This window comes from Drosophila suzukii, chromosome 2R (genome assembly GCF_043229965.1).
Source record: "Drosophila suzukii chromosome 2R, CBGP_Dsuzu_IsoJpt1.0, whole genome shotgun sequence".
NCBI classification, from domain to species: Eukaryota; Metazoa; Arthropoda; class Insecta; order Diptera; family Drosophilidae; genus Drosophila; species Drosophila suzukii.
The window spans coordinates 19,908,672-19,930,951 of NC_092081.1; the positions used below are offsets into that span (position 1 = coordinate 19,908,672).

General features: G+C 44.2%; 4 protein-coding genes across 7 annotated transcripts; 2 read left to right on the forward strand and 2 right to left on the reverse strand.

The window, feature by feature from the left end:
- Nucleotides 1-4,046: 4,046 nt before the first annotated feature.
- Nucleotides 4,047-12,340, reverse strand: stau (double-stranded RNA-binding protein Staufen). The gene is made up of 6 exons (XM_017073672.4): nucleotides 12,092-12,340; nucleotides 11,301-11,527; nucleotides 6,881-9,024; nucleotides 6,625-6,822; nucleotides 6,159-6,562; nucleotides 4,047-6,097 (listed from the first exon to the last, which is right to left on the reverse strand). Exons 2-6 carry the CDS (start codon nucleotides 11,477-11,479, stop codon nucleotides 5,915-5,917), a joined length of 3,108 nt encoding a protein of 1,035 aa, XP_016929161.2. The 5' UTR covers nucleotides 11,480-11,527; nucleotides 12,092-12,340; the 3' UTR covers nucleotides 4,047-5,914.
- Nucleotides 12,341-13,172: 832 nt separating this feature from the next.
- Spn55B (Serpin 55B) lies at nucleotides 13,173-15,237 on the forward strand. The gene is made up of 2 exons (XM_017073673.4): nucleotides 13,173-14,186; nucleotides 14,889-15,237. Exons 1-2 carry the CDS (start codon nucleotides 13,329-13,331, stop codon nucleotides 15,153-15,155), a joined length of 1,125 nt encoding a protein of 374 aa, XP_016929162.2. The 5' UTR covers nucleotides 13,173-13,328; the 3' UTR covers nucleotides 15,156-15,237.
- Nucleotides 15,238-15,615: 378 nt separating this feature from the next.
- Dlip3 (Dorsal interacting protein 3) lies at nucleotides 15,616-17,439 on the forward strand. Its single transcript, XM_017073488.4, has 3 exons — nucleotides 15,616-15,918; nucleotides 16,136-16,261; nucleotides 16,342-17,439. The coding sequence occupies exons 1-3, from the start codon at nucleotides 15,825-15,827 to the stop codon at nucleotides 17,175-17,177; spliced, it is 1,056 nt and encodes a 351-aa protein (XP_016928977.2). The 5' UTR covers nucleotides 15,616-15,824; the 3' UTR covers nucleotides 17,178-17,439.
- A 44-nt stretch (nucleotides 17,440-17,483) lies between these two features.
- On the reverse strand, nucleotides 17,484-21,984 carry Hsf (Heat shock factor). 4 transcript variants are annotated; one of them, XM_036813150.3, is made up of 9 exons: nucleotides 21,777-21,984; nucleotides 21,260-21,484; nucleotides 20,161-20,269; nucleotides 18,954-20,101; nucleotides 18,619-18,899; nucleotides 18,441-18,546; nucleotides 18,289-18,342; nucleotides 18,117-18,192; nucleotides 17,484-18,057 (listed from the first exon to the last, which is right to left on the reverse strand). In XM_036813150.3, the coding sequence occupies exons 2-9, from the start codon at nucleotides 21,467-21,469 to the stop codon at nucleotides 17,906-17,908; spliced, it is 2,136 nt and encodes a 711-aa protein (XP_036669045.2). In that variant the 5' UTR covers nucleotides 21,470-21,484; nucleotides 21,777-21,984; the 3' UTR covers nucleotides 17,484-17,905. The 4 variants fall into 4 exon arrangements, with proteins under 4 accessions (XP_036669045.2, XP_016928976.2, XP_016928972.2 ...); XM_017073487.4 differs by lacking the exon at nucleotides 18,289-18,342; XM_017073483.4 differs by having other exon boundaries at nucleotides 18,441-18,899.
- Nucleotides 21,985-22,280: the final 296 nt, after the last annotated feature.

Genomic DNA, 22,280 nt, shown 5'->3' on the forward strand with positions numbered 1-22,280 from the left:
CCCAAATTCAACTTTCCACAGATGCGTTGCATAAGTTTTGCATGCATCAATAATGATGATTTTAACAAGACGACAAACAGCTAAAGAAAGGAGGTTTAGCAGTTTTAATTATGCACGCTTCAGTTTTTGGCCATAACACCCATCATTACCAATCCGTCTGGCTATTAGATATTCGGTTTTTGCTTAAGCCAATGCCCTGACAAAGGGGTTATTTAAACTTATTATATTTGTACTATAAAATAAAAAATCCTTGACAATACAAGCTTGGAAAGATTTTTAATATATAATTTCTTGGAACCTTTGGTTCCATTTAAAATATTAATAATATTTTACAACGATGAAAACCCCAACGAATCATTAATTATTGTAATTTGATCTGAAGGTATTCTATTTTAATGATGATAATGATCGTAATGATGGTAATGTTCGATGTAAGGTTCTGTAAGGTACTTCCCCGATCGGTGCTCCAATCGAATCTCCACTTCTCACTTCTTCAATTTTTTATCTTTTCTAAGACTTTTGACTGTGTGTTATCTCCAAACATGACACTTTATATGTTTTCTTTCATTGGCAAATTAGTTATTTTTTGACAAATCCGCTGAAACAAAGACAAAAAGTGAATAGATAGATAAATAAAAGCGAATAGAAGCAAACACGGGCTGCCTGCCATTCGGCATTGTGGGACATCGATCAAATTGACTAATCATACTTATTTTTGATTCAACCGACGCACAGTAATACCAAATCGAATCCCAGCCGTATTTATGCAAACAACCACCTACGAAAAACGGTGATCATTTTGCAATGGAACTCCGTAGAACCCCAGCACTTGGTAGACAATTGATTGAATCGTCGGATGATGAACGGCCTGCTGATTTGAATGGGTACAATCAAAATAATCACCTGGCAAATTCTCTCAATTACTCCGCATAATAAATGAATAAATGAAGCCAAACAATTTGTCTGGCGGCCCGCTTCCAAGTGTTTCCTTTGTGTTGCTGGCAAGTGTTTTCTTTCCATAAATTAAGTAATCCAATTGTGGCTGATCGCCAGTCATTCATCTTGCTCCACTATATAGATTCGTTTGTTTATATTTTTTTGATATTCCACCTGCGGGCGGCGAGGCGATAGAAATCTTTACTTCCTGCACGTGTCATATAAATTATTGAGTCTGCACATCATCATTTGGCCTGCCTTTAATTGCTGGTTATCGTGGCTGTCAAGTAAAAATTTGCCGGCTTAAACTATTATTAAAACTTAATTTGCCAGCCCATTTGGCCAAGAACGCGAAATACAGAGGAAACTTTAAATCAAATGGTTTCGTTTTCAATGGTAAGATCACGTGCCATACATCGACTTTCAATGGGATATCTTTATTTATATGAAAAGGGAACAGGTATTCCCGACCTATAATTATGATCTATCGGTTTGAAATTTATTAATTGGTTCTGGAGAAATAAACTCGGTAGTTGATGGATTGCTTTTTGTTTTAGTTTAAAAATAACTTGTTCTTGGGTTCTTTTAGTGGAAATATATTAAATTGAGTACCCAATTTATTCAAAATAGTTATTGATATATTTTCGATCGATACCTATAAATTAAATATTGACAGTAAAAATTTCAAACAAATTATAAAAAAATAAATTGTCGACTTGTTTAAGACTTATTAGGAAATTCAGATTGGAAATAGTTTGTATATGAAATGGTATTTCTATCGTACATGCAACACATCTGAAAAACAAACCTATATTATCGTGTGCAGACATTTGGATGTTTCCAGACAAAGTTATTCTTTAATTATATGCAAATCCGACGGCATTAAGCCCGTGGAGTAAAGCTTCAAATCCGAACACCCAATCCATTCATTCATAGAGATTTAATTTGATTACACTCCACTAGGGGGGAACATTCATACACAAATTTTTTGAATCGCTGGAGCATGCAATCATTGACCACTGAGTAACTGGTGACCAGGGAGCCGTGGAACAGTGGATCGGTAATCATCATTAGTTAGCTTCAATCATTTGTTTTCCGCTTAAACAGTGGGCTTAGCATGCAAATAAGACGAGTGGAGGAGCCAAGTTCCCACAGACCCCGCGCGAAGGAGGCGAAGACTGATGGGCGTTGCTTCTGAACACATGTCAAACATCGCATTACTCAAAATGTTTTCAAAATTATCCGAATAAATCAAAATTAAGACACGCACACTTGTGAGATAATCGAAATCAAATGCTGTGAACCGCCAAGTTTCACTTTCGTTCGACACCAAAATTTCCGAATATCGTTTTCATGCATTTAGGGTTCAAATTATAAACTAAAAAGTGATGTAAGCAAATGCCTGATTGGAGGCAGGCCTTTTTAAATCAAATTACTTGCATTCATTCGGTAAATTGCTGCGTTGAAGATCCATTTCCGTAGCCCCAAGAAAAATTCCGAAGATTTGATACTCGAAAGCCAAGCCCCAAACCCCAACCAACATCAAAATAATCAAACGCCTATTACATCACATCAACATATACTATATATGCAGATGGAGATGGAGATGGAGCTGAAGATGCCGGCAAACGGCGTCTGACAAACACATGTTAATTTCCACTCATCTCGGAGCTACGGGTTCGGATATCTTGTTTCTATTTCAGCGTCCCCATTTCTTTACGCCGCTCATATTATTGATTTCTTTTGGCAAGCCAAATTTCATAATCACACGCTACTACTCCGAAGAGCTGCCGGATTATTATCAACGCCATAAATTAATCAGAGGCGAGAGGGATCCATATCCCAGTACCAATACCCAGTCCGATTCCGATGCCCCAAAGATCCCAGAGCCCCCAGAGAAATGCATATGCAAATGGAGGGGCAGAGTGCCGGGGTCTTCGCTTTGATATTGCCGGAAAGCCGATGTGCAAGCAAGGCATTAATTTAATTTTATGTATTTATTATGCATTTGCCGGCCACACGTTTTTATTTTTCTTTTTGTTTTTAATCGCGCGATTGCCACAAAAACTAGCCAAATGCCAGCGGAGAAAGTGGAGGAGCTGCACCAGAGCCCATCCCATCGTACACTTTACACTTTATCTATTTTATAGGACAGCTTTATAAGAAAAACACAAAGGGCTTAAAGAAGATATTCTAAACGGCTTACAAGTTTGAAAATTATTGAATATTAAAAATGTTATAACATATATGTAAATGTCCGGTATATGTACCACACAACAAACAAAAGTTTCAATGTATCGTATAACAACCCACTAACTTGAAAAGGTTGTGTTTTTTGTGTTAATGCGATTTTTAAGACCAATCATCTTTGTATTTTATAGAACTGGATTTTAGAAAACACGCATAAACTTAGAAAAAACATGTTATCTAACGTTACAAAAAGATTATAATCCTTTCAAAATTTTGAAACATAACATAGAAAGTTTTACTGAACCATCTAAGAAAACCAGTACCTTCAAAGTTGTATGTGCTTTTTCCATTCCATTCAGGAAAGGGTTATAGTAAGTATATTTTTAAATTATCTAACCATCTTCTAAAAATCTTATAGAGACAGTTTCTTATGATTTTTAGCCTGGACCGCTTTGCATAAATATGTGTCATCGATTAGTCAGCCCAAGCTGTCGGCACATCATAATCTGATTTGGGCATCTAAACCGTTTACAGTTTGCGACTCCGGATTGCGAAATGGTTTTTTGTTTTTTGGCAAATTAACAATCGTTTATGTATTTATAACTTTATGGGCGCCTCTCACCCTTAATCGCCAGCATTTGATTGTGAATTCAGAAATATAATTTTCCCTAATTTTTATGATATTTTATGTAACGGAGCTGTTGGGGTTTTCTGCTGGTATTACATATTATACCAACTGTCACAAATATATTCAACGTAGGGCAGGGCAGGGAAGGCGGGACCATAAATTAATTTATGGTCGAATAAATCATACTTTTTATTGACGGTGGGTTGTCCATAACAGTCTTTTGTGTTTTAATTCGAATGGACATATGTGTCTGCTGTAAAAAATGAGCTTCCCAAACTAATGAAACACTCACTTCCAACTTTATTTCACTTTTTATTGGTATAATTACATTTTACATAGTTTCATTGAGGGTTCTTTATGGTTTTTATGATATAACATGCTTAAGTGTCACATTACAGATAGACAAAACTTAGTGAGTGTGTGGGGTAGGCTTAAGACTAATAAATGTGTTCTCTCATCTTGACTCGTATGCCTTTATTTGGTGTTAATGAACAGATCTTCACGCTTTGTTGTTACTGCGATTATACATCTCACATTAAGATTAATAATTTCAATCAGTTTTGTGAAGACTTTGCAAAGCTGACACCGCTCCACACCCACAATTCATATGCTTATTACGATCATGATCGCATCGTATTTTGGGTCTGCAAAATCTTCTGACAAAATGAACAATTTGTGTGGCGCAAACAATGTGCACGATATATCTGGTGAGTCTAGTAATTATGGGGGTTACTGATAGCTGCCCTTATCTATACATTTAATACTGGGTTTGACTTCAATTTCAACGGTTACAGTTCGCTGGGGCTTAAGCTTAGGTTAGGATAGCAAATCGCGAAGCAATCATGCACATTGTGGCCGACGCGATTGCTTAGACAAAATACATTTTACATAACGCAACTTAACGCTTAATCAACTGGTGCTGTTTGGGGCAAGAGTATTTAAAACTATTGTACTCGAAATTTCAAATGGTGTGTGTAATGGGCGACAGGATAAACATAACTAAAATAAAACGGATTCAAAAACAAGCAAGATATATGGGGACAAAACATGACAGATTAAACAACACGATTCATTATTCATAAGGATGTTCAGCTTTTAGCTTTCAGCTTGCACACACTGGCCCAAAAGCTGAACATTTACAAAAATGGCTTATTAAACATTCATAAATATAATTATAACGATTATGTAAATTGTATTTTATATTGTATGTTCTTCGACGTGACGACGCCTATTGGCCATATCCTGTCAATCTCCAAAATCCAGCAAACCTTGCGTTCAATTTGCAAACTCCTTGTCGTTTGTCAAATTGAAATACTTGCTGAAAGTTTGGGAAATCGACCATCCATGGGGTAAACGACTTTTCGACGTTCGCAGATGCTTATGCTTAACACTTAAATGTAGTATACGTATAATAGATTCATTATTCGACGAGTTTCATCAAGCATATGACCACAAGCGGTTAATGGTTGTCTTGCTTTGAAAAATAAATCAAAAATTTTCTCATGTTCTCCTTTATGACGACCCGGGTTTATCCGTGATTGTGGATATCCTTCTAATTTTGTCCTGCACCACTGAGGTGCTCAGAAATTTTGTATTTATTTTTGAAAGCGATTGCCGCATGCAGCTAAGAGGTATCAATAGTCCTTTGTTCATCAATTCAATTCAAGTGGTTATTGAGCTTTCAACTTCAGCTTTAATCTTAAGTTTAGACACTGCAAACATTTGCATCTGTTCATTCGTGTTCTTTATGTTGGGTTCTCATTAAGTCTAGTTATTGTTCGATTCTCGATTTGGATTAACAATGTTGCGGCTCTGTTCAGTGTACGCTTCTGTTCAATTTCGGTTACAATCAGTTCGATTCGTTAATCAATTCTCAACAAATAAATAAAATAATAACACCAGGTTGCACAACTTGCACATAAATAAATAAATAGGTATTAACTAATAATTTGCTATTTCAAAAAGTACTGTTTTTGCATTGCTTCTTACATTTCTCTTTTTTTGCTTCTTTTTTTGAATTTGCACACAGCTTGGCTTTTGGATTTTGTTTAGGTTGGCTTTGTGGACGGGTATTTTAATTGTTTTTTATCTTGCATATGTGCAACAACAAAAATTGCAGTTAATAGGGGCTTTCTAAGGAATTATTAAACGGTTTTATGCCTATTTCATGGCATTGTTGAGCCCCAGTTTGCTGAGGATTTTCAACGCATTGCTAGCCGCATCGTTCTGCGACTCCTCGGAGCTCTTGCCAACGCCATGGCAGATCTGCGGGGGATTCGTGGAGAGCGTCACAATGGTCAGGAACTCCTTGTGGTTGCCCTTGGGATAGTCCGAGAAGTGGACCTGCCGTATAAACAACATTTAAAAATGAACAACTTAGGAAATTAATTATCATATAACTTGCCTCAAAGTCCAACAATTTACTAAGATATAGTAGCTGCTCTTTCATGTGGACTCCAGCACTTTGTGTGTTGCTCGCACTGTTGCTGCTGCTTTCGGTGTTGTTGCTACCGTTGCCGGTGTTGCTGCTGCTGCTGTCGGCGGTGTTGCTGTTGCTGGGTTCCGTGTTGCCACACGCATTGCTGCTGTTGCTGCTGACACCACTTGTATTGCTGCCGGTGGAGGTATTCAGCGCACTCTCACTGGCCACCTCGGTGGCCTGGGAATCACTGCTGCTGCTGTTGTCGCCGGAGTTGCTATTGGTGCTGCTGTTCTCCTCAGCTGCAACAGCTACCTCCTTATGGGCCTCCTCCTCCTTGGATTCCACGTTGGCTTTCACAACCACAACTTGATCTCTCTTTTTCGCAGCTGTAATGGTAGAAATATGTTATGAATTATAGCATATGATATAAAGAGTGGCGTAGACTTACGTTTCTTGTTCTGGCGGAGTATTAAAATGCCCGGCATGGGTCCCGCTGGCGTTGATACCATGGGCACTTCGCCTTCTGCTGTTGCCTCAACTGCGGGCGCTGTGACCACAGACATGGTTGCTGAAGTGCTGCCCTCTTCTGAGGACTGGGTTTCGTTGCTGGGGGTGAACTCAACAGCTTCCAGCAATTCGAAAAGAGCTAAAGAAACCATAAAGGTTTATTAAGGATTTCCAGGGCTTATTGTCATGTAACTTACCCTGCGCCGCATTCCGCTTGGCCAGCTTCTTGCTGTTGCCTGTTCCACGGGCTGTGCTTCCGCTGGCAGAGACCTCCATAACGAACTCCCTTCGCCGAGCGGTTTCATTACCATTCTTGGCTATCAGCTCAAAGATGGGCTCCTTCTCCTTGCGCGTCTGCTGCAGTTGAATTAACTTTGTGATGGGGTTATCCGCATCGTCCAGATCCACCAGCTTGTCCTTTGGCGGATTGAGGCGCTTGCGTCTCTCCGGCTTGCCTGTTTGCATGGCACCTTCGCTGCACGGCACAACAGATCCATCTCGTGGCGTTGCCCCTGGTTTGCCAGGAGTCTTTACCTTAATCCTCTTCAGGGGCGTCTGTTTGGTGGGCGTGAGGGGCGGCAGCTTCTGTAACTCGATGAGCATCTTCTCAGCAGCCCGCTTCTTGGAGACTTTCTTGCCATTGCCCTCACCCTCGGTGACAATGGAGCCCACAATGCAGGCCGTGATGAAGTTCTTCATATGCGCCGGTCCCTCCTCGCGTAGCACCTTGAAATGTACGGTCATGTTGCGCTTGATACCGATCTCGTGCACCTGCGAGATGGGCGACTTCTTGTCGCCCTCATCCATCGAATCCTCGAGAGCCTCCTCGGAAGCGGAAATGGCTTGCGTCTTGAGCACTTGTAACGCCCTGGCCGCCGCATCATGCTTGGCCTGTTGCAATGTGCGTCCGATACCCACAAACTTCTGTTTCCCTACGAACAGGGTGATTTTGCTGGGCGGTGTTGGAACAGGTGGAAAGGGTCCATTCGGTCCGTGATGCACATGAGGTCCGAGAGGCGGTGGCAGCGCAAAGCGCGAAGGGAACTTCGGCGGAAACGGTCGCTGGCCAGGCGCATGAAAGAATTGCGGATGCATCGGCGGCGTTGGAATGGGCACAAATCCATTGCCAAGTCTCTGCCGCAGGGCATAAGCGGGTGGCGGGGGTTGTGGCGGCATGCCAGGTCCTGGGGCAGTAAGTAAATGAGCTCCTCCGAACTCCGGCGGCACCATGGAATCCGCGGGAGGAATCTGTGTGGGATCCAGCAGGTAGAAGGTGCGCTGTCCCAACTTCATGGCCAGGGCATTCAGCTCCACCGTCGGCGTAATGTGGGTGCGCATGGGGCCGCCCTCTTCGCTGCGCCGGATCTTCGGCGGCGGATGCTTGTACGTCGTATCCTCGATGGCCTTGCTGGCGGCCAAATGCTGCGCCTTCTTGATCTTGAACCCATCCGCCGAGTACTCCTCATCGCCCAGCATCAGGGTCACCGTGAAGGTCTTACAGTGGGCAGGTCCTCGTTCGCCAGTTAACCGATATTGATGTGTGATCTTGTTGTACCTGGCCAGCTCATTGACCAGGCACATGGGGGTCTTGTCCTTGCCACCACGTCCTGAGCTGCTCGTGTCCTCGTTGGGCAGTGTGCCCGAGGCATCGATGTGCTCCGTGCTGCTGCAGTCGTCCGCCGAAGGAGCTGGCTCCTCTGTGGACTCCTGTTCCTGAGAAGTTTCCTCTTGGCTAACAGGCTCGCTTGTTTTGACTGTATTGTTGCTGATGTTGCTGGTGGTGTTATTGTTGGTGGAGGAGGAGGAAGTGGCTGTGACTGGCGGTTCTGCCACCGTGGTGACTTCTTGCACCACTGCCGGAACCACCACCTTCTGGTTCCTATACGTATTCTGCAGAATGGCCTTGGGGGCATAGTTGCTGCTGTTGTTATTGTTGGCGTTGTTGCTGTTGGCATTGCTGCCGTAGTGGTTGTACTTCGAGGGCTTCGCCTGGCTCATGTAATAGTGGGGCGGTGGAGCGGCATAGCTGCCCAGATGGGCGGCCATGTGGTGCGGCGGATGCGGGGGCAGCTGGTTGTAGGCAAGAGCAGCCGGATTGAAGGCTTGTGGCGGCGGACCCGGAGGCTGGTTACCAAGTAGGCCGTTACTGTTGCTCAAGTGTTGATGCTGCTGGCGAATCTTCTGCATCTGGTTGCTGTTGCTGGCAATGTTGCTGCTGCTGTTGCTGTTGATGTTGCCGTGGTGATAGGCAGCCCCAGCCGCAGCGACGGCGGCGGCGGCGGCGGCTTGGTTCGACGGCGACTGCTGTTGCTGCTGAGCGTGGAGATGGTGATGATTCAGACTGCAAGAACGGAGGAGAGAGCACGTAAATTGGTTAATCGATGGCCACAAGTTTGAGCTCCCGGGGCGGATGCGCTGGCTTCTGCGGTTATATCAGCAAACAATGCACGCCAAGAGGATTATAGAGGCCATCGAGACAAAAGTGTACATCGACTGGCGCACGGGAAAAAACAAAAACACCAATGAGCGAGGTCCTAGTAGCTTCTCCCTCTCCACCCCTTGCCGTCGCCGTGTTGTTGTTCCTGCGGAATCGCAGACAACAGCGGCGAGGCTGAACAATGGGCAAAATCCTAACAAAGCACAAAAGCCGCATTCTCTTACGCATCGTGTCATTTTTCGCCAACTGTCAGTTTCAATTGAGACGCACCTACTGCGACACCCTGCTCCTGCCCCTGCTCATGCTCCTGCTCCCTACCCTTCTCCTCAATCTCAATCCCACTCCCCATCGCAATCGAGGGTAGGACAACACTCAATCGCATTTACCTACAGCCTCATACATTTCACAAGACCAAGAAATATTTTCGGCAATTTATAATCGCTAAATCAGTTCGGGAACAAGCCTTCAAATTAACATTGATATGGGCAATTTGTGATTAGGATCAGTTGATATGCGATAAAAATGTCCTAGGTAAGAAGGGACAGGTAATTAATTGGACCTGGGTGGCGATGATAAAGACTGTTCTCTTATAACAGTGGATTACAATCTTAAAAGACTGCTATTTGGGTCGCACTTTCTTTTTTGAGTTTCAGATTTAAATATCTTATAGTTCATTAAGAAAAAAGTTCAGGCTTCGTTTTCACAAGCTAACAATTTTTTTCAAGATGATATCATATAATTCTGTAAACTCCTTGTGGAGAATATATATTTTATTAATCGCAGATATTTTCACATAAACTTTTAACTATCCAATAAAAATTCATAACTTTTTTCACCTTTAATATAAAGATTTGATTTATGATTTCTCAGAGATTCTATTCATTAGATCTTGTCTTATATCATTCACTGTTATATTTGGCTCCCAATTCAGGTTCTATGACTACGATCTTCTTGCATATTTCACCTCTCACTTGGCACTGATGAAAGTGTTTCATGATCGTTGGGAAAACGGACGCAAAAGTGCGTTAGAATGTACGAAAACCAAAGAGCTTCAAGTTTTCTCCAACCGCCGGTAAATATTCATGTGCGACCCGATCCGAGCGGCAGGCAAAACGCAACTGATGGCAGAACTGAATGGGAAGTTCACCGAGAGTTGGACAAAACATATGATCGCAGACAATACGAGGAGCCTGGACTCCGAAAAGGCCGAGCCGAAGGATCCTCGCGAACGTCAAGGATAATTGCAGCGTAGTCGGCAGGGCAAACCCGTTATCATCAAGCGGAAGTCATGCTGAGCGCGAAAGAACAAAGAGCCACTGAAATTATAATTTATGAGTTGAGAAAATGGGATGATGAGTCTCACACCGATTGTCAGTGACAGGAATTAACATAATTGCCGCAACGCATAAAGCGCAGACAAGCTGGCGATCCAAGGCGATGTGGCATCTCTCTGGGATCTCAGAGATCCAACTGAGCCAGGGAGCTGGCTTTGCCCTTCCTGAGATCCAAGTGAGCCAACATCAGGGTATCCTTTAAACGAGATCCAACTAAGCGAGGGAAATTTTACCCCTTTTCAGGGATCTTATTGACTACAGGGTATTTTTCTATGATCTAATTTATATTAGTTCCCTTTCCATGACTCCCTTGCCTTTTTCAAAGGCTTGCATTATATTCTTAACGTTTAAACGAGTTGGGAAACTTCCTATATCATACTAAACCTACTGTTATGACTTTAGGTAGGAAAAAGTGCTTAACCTTTTAAACATTTTTTAATGCGGTAGATACACCTCGGCTAATAGGCACTGAATCTGGAAGACCCATCCTATTCAGGTAATCCCATTATAAGTATTTACAATGAGTAAATGAAGAAGGGATGTTAATCCTCTTTTTAAAATCAACTATATCGAGGAGGTAGTTTCTTTTGCCGAAATACCAGTAGAAATATGAAAGCATTATCATTTCCCAGGATGTTTAAGTAGTATATTGAGCTTTATCCAAGATAATATATGATTGGGGAATGACAGAATAAGTTCTTCCTTCAACTGAGCTTTATCAACCTCCTGAGCTTCAAAAATAATCTTATAGGTTTACAATCTTCCTCATAATTCAGTGGGGGATGAAGTTATGTCTTTCCTTTGAGCTCCTATCACACTAGCATCCTGATATTCTCGCATTCTTACCGTGCATGGAGATGGTCGCGATGTGGAGGCTGCTGTGGCGGCTGCTGCTGCAGACTGGGGGCCAGGTGCTGCTCCATGCCGGGGTGCAGATGCATGTGGGCGTGGCTGTGACTGTGGCTATGATGGTGGGCAGCTCGGATGTGGGGCGCTGGCCGGGCGGCATGAACGTTGTGCTGCATGTTTGGAGCAGTAACCTTTAGGACTCCCGATTAGACCAGCGACCGCAGCTGCAAGAGAGTAGGAAACAGGGATAAGCATAGGGATAGATACATACATATACACAGTGTTTTCCCTGGCCGCACAAAGGGCCTGGAGGTGTCTCTTTGTGCGGCGATTGTGCGTAAACAAGTTGCAACTGCATGCAGCGCATGTAAATGAACATATATGTATTTATATATAGAGAGGAATGCAACTGAAGCGACGACAACGGCCTAAATCAAATTGTGACAGGCGGCGGGTAGAAGGGTTCCCTAAGTTCAGTTCGCTTGATTCCATTTCCGAGCCAAGCAACCACTCCTTGTTGCACTTTTCTGGTTCTTACGCTCATCGGCGACGGGTTGTTTTATGTTTTACGATTGATGTTTTGGTGAAATCGGATAAAATGCAGCTGCAGTGGGCAATTCAGGTTCCCCGCAATCCTGCAATTGCAATTGCAGGGGTTCAAGGACCCAGATCCGCGAATTCCGATTCCGATTCCCATTCCATTCCGTAACCCCCATATCATTCCGAATACGAATGCGATTCCGAATCGAGAGTGGCATAACCGATCTGCAGTCGCCAGCGCAACTCACCTTCACCTTCTTGCGTTCCCAAAACGATTTTTGTACGCAAAAGAAAAAAATGTCACGGGAAAATCACATCAACTCAATGCTTTAAACTCCAATCGATCGGCGGGCACATGCACCATAGAATTCGCATCCATGCGGGGTGGCCGCGATCGCGTGCGCAACTTAAAAAACACTTTACAACTACTTTAACACTTAAATTAAATTGATAAACCTATTTTGCACTGTGGCTGCGGATGAAACTCGAAAAATAATGGCTTGTGGGCGAGCGGGAAGCGGGGTGGTTGCGTGCAGCGGTGTTGGAAAGCGCGCGCGCAGAACCGCCAGGGCTGCATGACCGTCGGTCTGGTATTTTTTTCTTATCGAAATCGATAGTAATTGGGGGAAACTTATTTAAAAAACTTGTATAGGCTTAAAAACAGTTTGAACTTGTAAACCTCTTAAGTTTTAACTTTCCTACTGAATTCTTGAAATACTTTCTTTTAAAAAAAGGATCCATTTATTTAAGTTTATTGTTGTTTTGCTTTTTACAACGTTAAATTGTTTTACAAGCGATTTGTTTTTCTCATTTTGCTCTTCTCTTTGATTTTGTTAAGCACATGAAAAAGGGTACATCCCAGGCTGTTGAATTGTTGTAATTTTCTTAATTCAAAATATGTTTAGATTCATATCGGTTTTTATCCTCAACCCAAATAAAAACACCTATTAAATCAATTGGTAGTGTGTGATATTGGTAATTCAAATATTTTTATTTTGCTAACTTTTAAACTTTTGAATTCGATAACAGATAGGAGAGACCAGATTCCGTTTGTTTTTGTTAGTATACTTCAGTATTTTATGGTGTTAGAAATTAGGTATTAGTAGGCGCCAAAGCCTGTGGTCCCATTGCGAAATTGGACGAAAATAAAAACTTGGTTTTTATAAATTTATCATGAAATCCACTAAAACAATACTAGAATGGCTATATTTAGATCGCCTGACCATTTTATGTACATTGGCTGGTCCTGGGGAAGTCCCCAGATCGCAGGGGCGGGAAACCGGTGACGCCACCTCTTTGGCTCAATTGTTTTGATGATGATGATGTTTGGAAAGTGACTCATTCGCCGGCTGCCGATGGCTGTTTTCACTTTTGTTGTGGCCCCGAACGGCATTTAAGGCATTCCGGTGTAGACAGCAGACCAGAAAACAAGTACTCGCAGTTCCGCAACTACGCAGCACACCCACAATCTCCAAGCCCATCGATATGTTTGACTTCAATTTGGAATTTGCTCGTGGCGGAGCCCGCTTCACAACGGAACTTTTCCAGCTCCTGAGCGCTGGTGGCCTCAAGGAGAACGTGGTCTTCTCACCCTTCTCCATCCAGACCTGCATCGCCTTGGCCTTTGCTGGAGCGCAAGGGGAAACCGCCGACGAAATCGCCACTGCCCTGCACTTTGTGTCCAACTTTCCGCCAGAGGTGGCCCAGACCTTCCAGTTCGTCCTGGAGAAGTATCGCAATAGCAAGCTGCTGAGTGTGGCCAACAAATTGTACGTGCAGGAGGGCAAGCAGCTGAAAGCGGACTACCAGGCGTCCATCAAGGAGCAGTATCATTCAGAGGCGGAGTCCATCAACTTTGCCCTCAGCGATGCCGCCGCCCAGGCCATCAATGCTTGGGTGAATGCCAAGACGCAGGGAAAGATCACGGAGCTGGTCAGCGCAGACTCCTTCACGGACAACACACGGCTGGTCCTACTCAATGCCCTCCACTTCAAGGGCAGCTGGGCGCACAAGTTCAGCGAAGAACGCACCGAGGAGGATGATTTCTGGGTGGGCGAGGAGGAGCAGGTTAAGGTCAGCTACATGAACCAGAAGGCCAAGTTCAACTATGGCTACTTCGAGGACCTTGGCTGCACTGCCCTCGAGATGCCCTACCAGGACTCCGATCTCTCCATGTTTGTGCTGCTGCCGCAGGAGCGAACGGGCCTTTTCGCGATGGCCGAGAAGCTCAAGACTGTCAATTTGGTGGATTTGGCCGACAAGTTGACCGTGGAGGAGGTTCACGTGAAGTTCCCCAAGTTTAAGGTGGACTACTCTCTGGAATTGGCCGAGAAGCTGAAGCAGGTAAGGACTTTCTTCTATAAATGGTTCAATTTAGGAACAAAATAATAGGTTTTTGAGAAGGTATTCATTGCAACTTGTTGAGGATCTTCTATATTCGGAAAACCACATGATAATTGTACAGTTTAGAGCTCAAACACCAAAAAATCAGCTTTAACTCCATTGCTCAGAGAAATTAGCTTTTGGTTACCCCTACTTGGCGACATAAAGCTCAATTCATGGTCAACTTTCGTTTTGACATAATTTGACACAGTTCCTTGACCGCGTTTTTTGATAAATGACTTCCTTATAAGTCAATGTTGCGTGTTTGAGGTGAAATAATGAGCTATTATTAGCAATAGCGCAGTAAATTCCCTGATAAAACCCTAAAATATTCCATTTTATGGACACGTTGCAGCAGTGCAAACCGCCCCCGAATATATTTATTGACTTCTTATCTTAAAAATTCTTCGTTTTATGTGTATTATTTTTAGTAGCTTATCGCCGCTAAGGTGTTTTAGATAAGCGAAATGGACTGCCATAGTGTAGAGGCAGACTGCGGTTCTGGTTAAAGATCATTTATCAGCTCCATAAATAAGTTAAAGAACTTTAGTTGCAGTCGGATGTGACACACCATAGCAGCGACCTATCTTATCGATCACAAACCCTTGAACGGCTATGACCTCATTAGTTATTTACTTGGTACTTGTTTGTTCTTACTTTCAGCTGGGCATCACGAAAATGTTCACGGACGATGCCGAGTTCAACAATCTGCTGGAGTCACCAGAGGGCATTTTTGTGTCCAAGGTGCTGCACAAGGCCACTATTGAGGTCAACGAGGAGGGCACGGAGGCGGCGGCTGCCACTGGCATGATCATGATGACCCGCATGATGACTTTCCCCCTGCAATTCCAGGCGGATCGGCCCTTCCTCTACGTCATTTGGAACAAGAAGAACATCCTATTCGCTGGAGCCTTCGTTAATGCGGCTTAAAAGTTCAACTCTCACTCTCTTTTTATTGTTTTTATTGAAAAGTATTTTTTAAATAAATAAGCGTTCCATGTCAAAAATTTAATGGTGTTGTTTTTATTGGATAACCTTTTTTTTCTATTTGAATATTTGATTTTGAGATAAAACACCTGGACAATATGTGATAAATAAACAATTTGAGCAAGAGATACCGCAATTGAAAGCTTTTTAAGTTCCTAATTATGGAAAACAAATTAGTCGCCTAAAGTATGAAAAATGGTTGAGACACAATTCCCTTTTAAATTCACATTATTTGCTTTAAATAATCAATAAGCGTAAGATTATTAGGAGAACATTTTTAAAATCCGCGCCAACCATTAAGCGCTGCCACCTTATTCGAGTGCTGTTATCGATGCCCCTTTCCGCGCAATCGATAGGCCGCCGCAAAAGGTGCTAAAACTGGGCAAACGCCAAGACCAGCCGATTTGAGCCTGCGCAGAGCGCGTAAAACCAAAACGAAGAGAGTCAAACGGTAAATCGGCAGCAGCAAAATAAACTTTTAGAATCGCCAGCGAGAGTCGTCTTTAAAGTCCGTGAAAAACGTAGAAAGCGGCCGCCTATGGCAACCTGACTGTCATAACTGTCAGAACTATCAGAAGTCAATCAGAAATTCAGCAGGAAAACTACGTTGAAATGAGCAGGAGGAGCGGAAACCAGGACATAAGTTCCAAATCGGAGAAGATGCAGCGCTACTACGCGGAGCGCGAGACCACAGGACCCGAGTTCGGTGAGTTTCCCTCGGTTCGCTATATCGTATATGGTACACAATGGACTCAGAATCAGTGTAACCGGGGCTCGCAGAATCAACCCCCAAAGCGAAGGATGTGTCTTCTGTTCTAAGGCTTAGGGGTTGCTGTTTCTGCTGCGAAGAAACGTAGAAACCAAAACCCAGAGCGAATGCAAAACACATTTTAACGATTTTTCCCACAAATCCCTGTCTGCAGACGATCGCCTGATAAAGCTGGTGCGCGCCAATCCGGCCATTTACGATGTCAGCCATCCGCATTATCGCCGCAATCCGGTGCGTGTGGACATATGGGATCGCATTGCCAACGAACTGGGCGCCTCCTGTGAGTATATTCTGTTAAAACCACTGCGTAGATTGTCTTAATAAACCCACCCCCTTTTTATTGTTCCACCCAATCGGCAGCTCGCTTTCTGCAAACCAAATGGAAGAACATACGCTACAACTATCTGCAGGAGGTCAAGGCGATGGAGACGGGCCAGGCGAATCCGAATGTGCGCAAGCGGCGCTTCACTGAGGATCTGTCCTTCCTGCAGAACACGGCCCAAACCTACAATGTGAAGAAATCCCAGAGCTTTGTGGCTCCCCAGAATGGAGGAGGCGGAGGAGGTGGTAGTGACAATGATAGCAATAGCTTCCTATATCCCGATCCGGAGCACCTGAAGATCGACGCCTCCGAGGGCTACGACATCATCGAGCTGGACAACAGCGAGGATGGCTCCAATAGCGACGACAACGAGATTGTGCCCGAGCTGCAGCTGGTCATGGAGGAGCCCAAGGCGGACCTATCCCTGCAGACCACGCTGAACGGCACCAGTAGCAGCAATCACAGCCATGAACACGACCACGCCAGCTCGCCGGCCTCCTCGCCCCTGCTCACACCCATGGTGGTCATGGGCAATGGCTATGACCAGGAGATGCACGCCCAACAGCCAGCGCAGGAGCAGAAGCAGATGAAGAACAACTCGCTGTCCAACGGAGAGGTGACCATCGAACCCATTTACAAGCCGGCGGTCACCAGACGCACGTTACCCAGCGACTTTCTGACCAATCCCTTCAAGCGCAAGGCCACCGAGGCGCCGGTCCAGGCCCAAGTCACCACCTCCTACAGCGATCCCATCGAGCTGTACTGCCTCTCGCTGGTGGACACACTGCGCAGCATGCCCCGCTCGGAGCGGGAACGGGTCAAGTTCGAGTTCGCCAGCATTCTGAAGGACGCCAAATACAAGGACGAGTGCTAGGGCGTCGCTATTCTATACGTACAATTCTCGAGTCACCTTAGATTAGTGGTAAACAAGAAACGCACTCAAACAAGCCCACGATGGACACTCATTTGTATACACTCCGTTTATGTATTATTAAACTTACATATAATTTGTAATTCTGCGTTTTCGTCCTAGGCTAAGCTCTAAGTTAATTTGTATTAAGATGAGGCGATATGTGTCCATATCTATTCAGTTGTATCAACAATGATCCCAAATAAATTATGCACAAAACAAGGTAGCACTCGACATCTCATTACTCCACCGAAAAGAAAAGACAGTCGATTTCATTTGCAGCTTAACGCGGCTTAAAACAATTTATTATAGATTAATAAAAGTGCGATCTTAAATCGTCCACGATCCGAGCAGTGTTCAATCCTCTCGATCGGTTAGTGCAAACTAAAAATCTTCTACCTGAGCCGAGGCTCGCAAAATCCCCGGATACAAAATACATCTAAATATTAACTGATTCTTCGAGTCTTTCTACAACAAGAACTGGTTAGTCTATATATCATATATATAGTGCGTAAGGCATATACAGCATCATTAATATGATTACGGTGATTAATATGATTATAGGTATGAATCAACTAAAGGGTTAGACAGAGCAAGTGAAGAAAATTAACTTTTTAAAGATTGATTCCATTACAAACTAAAAACAAATGGTTCGCCAGATAGTAGCCTGGGCTGCCACTACTTAATATAAGTTACAACTCGTGACGTGGCGTATTCAAAACAGAGTTCTGCGTCTGCAGCTGCCGTCTGCTGGCCTCCTGATCCTTGTTGCCATCGTCGGTGTCCAAAATGTCGGACAGATCGTACATGGGTTGATAGGAAATCAGTTCTGAGCCACTGGGCGCTGTTTAGATTAAATAGGTTATTGCCAAACCGAGGTTTAGTAGCCACTTCCGAACTCACCCTTCTTTTCACTGCTTATGCTGTCATTGGGAAAAGATAAGCCATAGTTGTCCATCAGATCGGAGTCATTGAAGAGCTGTAAAGTATATAAAGAAAAACCACATTGTTAGTTTGTTCAGTTGGATAATCTTTTGACATGAAAGCCTAGCTCGTGTGGACGCTTTGCGCTGACCTTTAGAAGCAGCTCGTCCTCGGTCAACTGAAAAATCGGCGTCCTGCCCGGCGCCTGATCATGTAAATAGAACGTATGTAAAGTAAGCCTTGGGTCGGACACACGGACAGCTAACCCAAGAAGGAAAATGGATAATAACTATGGATACTTACACCCAAAAGCATGTTCTGATCTATGGCCACGCCGTCGCCACGCAGCAGATCCTTCAGTGTCTCCAACTCATCTTGCATGCTATCCAAGTGTCCGTGGAGGTCATCACTGCAACAGTAAGAATTAGCCTCTTGATTATGGCTGTTCTGGTTGATTGTTGAATGCTTCTTGTCTACTAACACTGAAGGGATTCTCAGTAGTTGACCGTTGTTGGGGTCTCGTTGTTGGGATCCGTTCTCGCTGCCCGTGTACTTGGCCACAGTCATGGCCTCCTCCTCATTGGCTTGCGCCTTGGCCGCAGCCTTCGAAGTCGAGGCCTGATTCGCATCCAGCAGAGAGCTGTTGGTGGGCACATCGAAATTGCTGGCAAACTTGCCGCTGCTCACGGTCGATTGTCCAAATTTCTGCTGCTGATCCAGCTTGGCTGCCTCCTCTACGCCAGCAGAGAGCAAAGAAGAGTCCTGAATACGGAAAACAATAAGCAACCATTTAAGGCGAGATTTTAAGCTACTTACTTCGAAAATGTCTGTTGGCATATCTTCACTGATGAAGTCCACATCGTACAGATCAGAGTTTGAGGGGTTCATGAGTTCCATCAGTCCGGAGTTGTTCTCCGGCTCGGCCTTGATAATCATTGGTTGGACCATTACATCAGATTGCACATTAACCTGGGAGCCCTTGCGCTGCACCTTGGGCAGGCCCTCTTCCACCAGAATTGGGGCGGGATCGATCGTATCTTCTCCAGCGCGTCGTCTAAGCTTGTTCTGCTCCTTGAGCTGCTGACGCTTCTGCTCCTGCTCCCGCACCATAGGCGTGGTGAGCACGTTTTGCTCCTCGTGATAGGGCGGGCTGTTGGGCACCTCCTGGACATGGGAATCGGGTGCCTCGGTGACCGTGTAGAGAACATGCTGGGCCGGCGACTGACTCACACTGGAGGCGAGCGGTGAAGCGCCTCCGCCGACCAAAAGATGACCGCCAGCAGTTCCATTTCCCTGGAGAAGCAAGTCCTCGACGCTCTGATTCGAATAGTCAACGTTGTGCGAGCTTATGCTAATATTAGAACGTGGACGCTCGACGGCCAGCGGGGAGGCGCTCTCCTGGTCGTACTGCGATGCTGCGGCGTAGCCAGTCGGCGAGGGATTCATCACCTCGTCAAGCAACTCCTCGCTGAGCTCGTGGATGACCGGGCCGCCGCCTCCCTCGCTCTCCGTCTCGCTAGTGGTGCGGGCACGATCGTTCTCGGGCGTATCGTTGATCATTAGCTGCATGTGACGCTTGACGCCGGACATGTTGCGCGATGGTTGCACAATAGAGATTAGGAACTGGATCAGTTTGTTGACTATCTGCTGCTGCTTGGCGTGCTTCTGGCGCAAGCTGGCGATCTCACGCCACAGCACCTCGTTCTCCTGCTTCATGGCTGAGAAACGGGAGTCCAGGTTGTCCTGGCGGCCGCGCATCACCTTCACATCGCTGAGGATCTTCGACACGGCCTCCTGCTTGAGCACACTCTTGTCGTCCCCGTTTTTGTTGTTCGATATCTTCCTTTTGATTTGGTCCAGCAGATAGGGGGAGTTGCGCTTGAAGAAGGGATGGGAGAACTCAATCTCATCGCGATCGAAGCGCAGCCCTCCGTTGTCAATGGAGGTGATCTTGTGGAACCCATCTGTGTATGTAAAAATAAGCTGTAATTTCAATTAAGAAATTTGTATGCAATTTACTTACACATATTCAATTGCCTGATGAAGCTAGCCATGTTGTTGTGCTTGTAGTTCAAGGGCAGCAATTCCTTGGCAAATTGCGCCTGATTTTGTATAACGAAACTTTGGCCATCCTGTAAAAAGTAAATGGAAAACGGAAGCGATATGAGAGTCATGCTGATATGTGGTTGCCACAAACCTATTCGCGGTAGGCCGCAAAGGGAAAACGATAAGCGCTTGCTTATATGTTTGCAGTAACGAATATAATTAGCTAATTATTATAATATCTATAGATGCAAAAAGCGAAAATACAGCTGTGTTCAAAATAATAGTGGCCGATGTAAAATATCTTACAAGTGTTTAAAGAATCATTAAAAATGTTATACAATGTTTTTGATAAAATAGCTTTCTTTAACGAATTTACAGAAAGTCTAATCCAAATGTAAAAAAAAAGGTTTTGTAAAATATTGTTATTTATATAACTTTTATTTTCAAAAGTTACTATACTCTCAATATATTTTTCTTAGACAATACTAATTTTGACTAAAAAAAAAACTAAAAAATGTAAAGAAATTTCCTTGAATTCTCGTAAACATGTTCTTTTAGTCACACATACTTTTGATTTCTCTTATATAATATGATTAAGAAGTTTTTAAGCTCTCTAATATTTTTCGATGAAAATACTAACATTTTGACCACATCTGTATGTTTTTGACTGTAAAAGGTATCAAAACGCCATGCTTATCAGCACACTCTTCGCTAAGAGTGTGTGCTTACCAAAGTGAGAACCAATTACTCTTATCTTAAATGAAAAACCGATTGAATGACCAAGGGAAATTATTCGATTGACAGCTGGAGATGGAAAATTTTCCAGAGTTCACGCACGTACGCATGCAAATGGCAAAATCAACAACAAAAACAACAAGAGAAGCTTGCATACGTGCGTTGCGACACAGCAACAACACAGCAGACAGACAGACAGAGCGAGAGAGAGAGAGAAAAAGCGAGAAGAGAGCTTGAGACACCTGCAAGCAACGTCATTGTTGCCATGCTGATTAGCGGTAAGCGGTGGGCGGGGGGTCTCCCTGGAAAGGTAAATAAACAATATGGCGGCGTAGGATTACCTTGGTCCAGCAGATCAAGCGATTGGTATCGGCGTCGTCGACCAGGCGCCATAACTTGGCCAAGAAGGCCGGCACCCCGCTCCCGATGGCGCCCGCGTCCCCGAACGAGTGCATCCTCCTGGAAGGCAGTTGCTCCTCCTCTTCGTCCTCCTCCTCCTCCGATTCGTGCTTGAACTGCACGGCTTTTGCGGATGAACGCGACCTGGACATATAGTGACCAGCAGCCTGAAATGGAGTAGTCAATGAATTCACGGCCCACCAATACACACGCTCCCCTTCCAGTTCACAGTTCACTTTTCCATGCGTGCCCATGCATGTGTGTGTGTGAGTGTGTGTGTCAAGGGGACAGTGTGCGTGTCCAGGTACAAAATACATATGTAAAATGTACATATGGGTACAATTTCAGACGTGAAAGTTGCAGCTCCATTGGAATTGAAATCGAATATTTTCAATTACAGGCAAGTGCGTCATTCGAGCCACCAAATGGAGCTCCAGTTCTCCTGCTCCGCCTACCTACCTTAACAATTTCACAGCTCGCTAGGCTTTCACAGAGTAATAAACTCGCTTTAAACTTGTTTACTTTGCTTTTTGCACTTCACTCTCGACGTGTACCGCTTTTTTTAACTTAGTTCTTCGGTTTTTTATGTGTTTTTCCGCGTTTTGAAAAATTTAATGAAATCTCCGAATTGCTTTTGCTTTTGTACTCAGCGTGACCAGTTTGTCAAATTCACATCGAACTAAAATTTGCTTCTATTTATACCCTTTCGAATACGGTCCCATGCGAATGTTAGGAGGGTGTCTCGACTATCGCTGCCAAAATTTTGGCGAGACAGTACTCTCGAAGTTTCTGGTATATACCAGGAATATACCAAAATATATAGGTTGGTGTCTCGGCTAGGACTTGAGTATATTTTTCCTGGCCCGATGGTATTTTAGAGCCACCGCCACACTATTCTATGGAAAATGGCTGACACAAATTAATTTTCAAGTGATTTGTTTTGTGCATTTTCGCTCTCTCTCT

Bases quoted from the DNA above. Each gene is read 5' to 3' on its own strand.
- stau (XM_017073672.4), bottom strand. From the start codon at position 11,479: ATGCAGCACAACGTTCATGCCGCCCGGCCAGCGCCCCACATCCGAGCT. The intron at 6,563-6,624 runs GTAAGTCTACGC...CTACCATTACAG, and splicing joins ACTCCGCCAGAACAAGAAAC to CTGCGAAAAAGAGAGATCAA. The intron at 6,098-6,158 runs GCAAGTTATATG...TTTATACGGCAG, and splicing joins GTAAATTGTTGGACTTTGAG to GTCCACTTCTCGGACTATCC.
- Spn55B (XM_017073673.4), top strand. From the start codon at position 13,329: ATGTTTGACTTCAATTTGGAATTTGCTCGTGGCGGAGCCCGCTTCACA. The intron at 14,187-14,888 runs GTAAGGACTTTC...TCTTACTTTCAG, and splicing joins TGGCCGAGAAGCTGAAGCAG to CTGGGCATCACGAAAATGTT.
- Dlip3 (XM_017073488.4), top strand. From the start codon at position 15,825: ATGAGCAGGAGGAGCGGAAACCAGGACATAAGTTCCAAATCGGAGAAG. The intron at 15,919-16,135 runs GTGAGTTTCCCT...CCCTGTCTGCAG, and splicing joins GACCACAGGACCCGAGTTCG to ACGATCGCCTGATAAAGCTG. The intron at 16,262-16,341 runs GTGAGTATATTC...CCCAATCGGCAG, and splicing joins CAACGAACTGGGCGCCTCCT to CTCGCTTTCTGCAAACCAAA.
- Hsf (XM_017073483.4), bottom strand. From the start codon at position 21,469: ATGTCCAGGTCGCGTTCATCCGCAAAAGCCGTGCAGTTCAAGCACGAA. The intron at 18,900-18,953 runs GTAAGTAGCTTA...TTCCGTATTCAG, and splicing joins TGCCAACAGACATTTTCGAA to GACTCTTCTTTGCTCTCTGC. The intron at 18,058-18,116 runs GTGAGTTCGGAA...TAATCTAAACAG, and splicing joins CATAAGCAGTGAAAAGAAGG to CGCCCAGTGGCTCAGAACTG.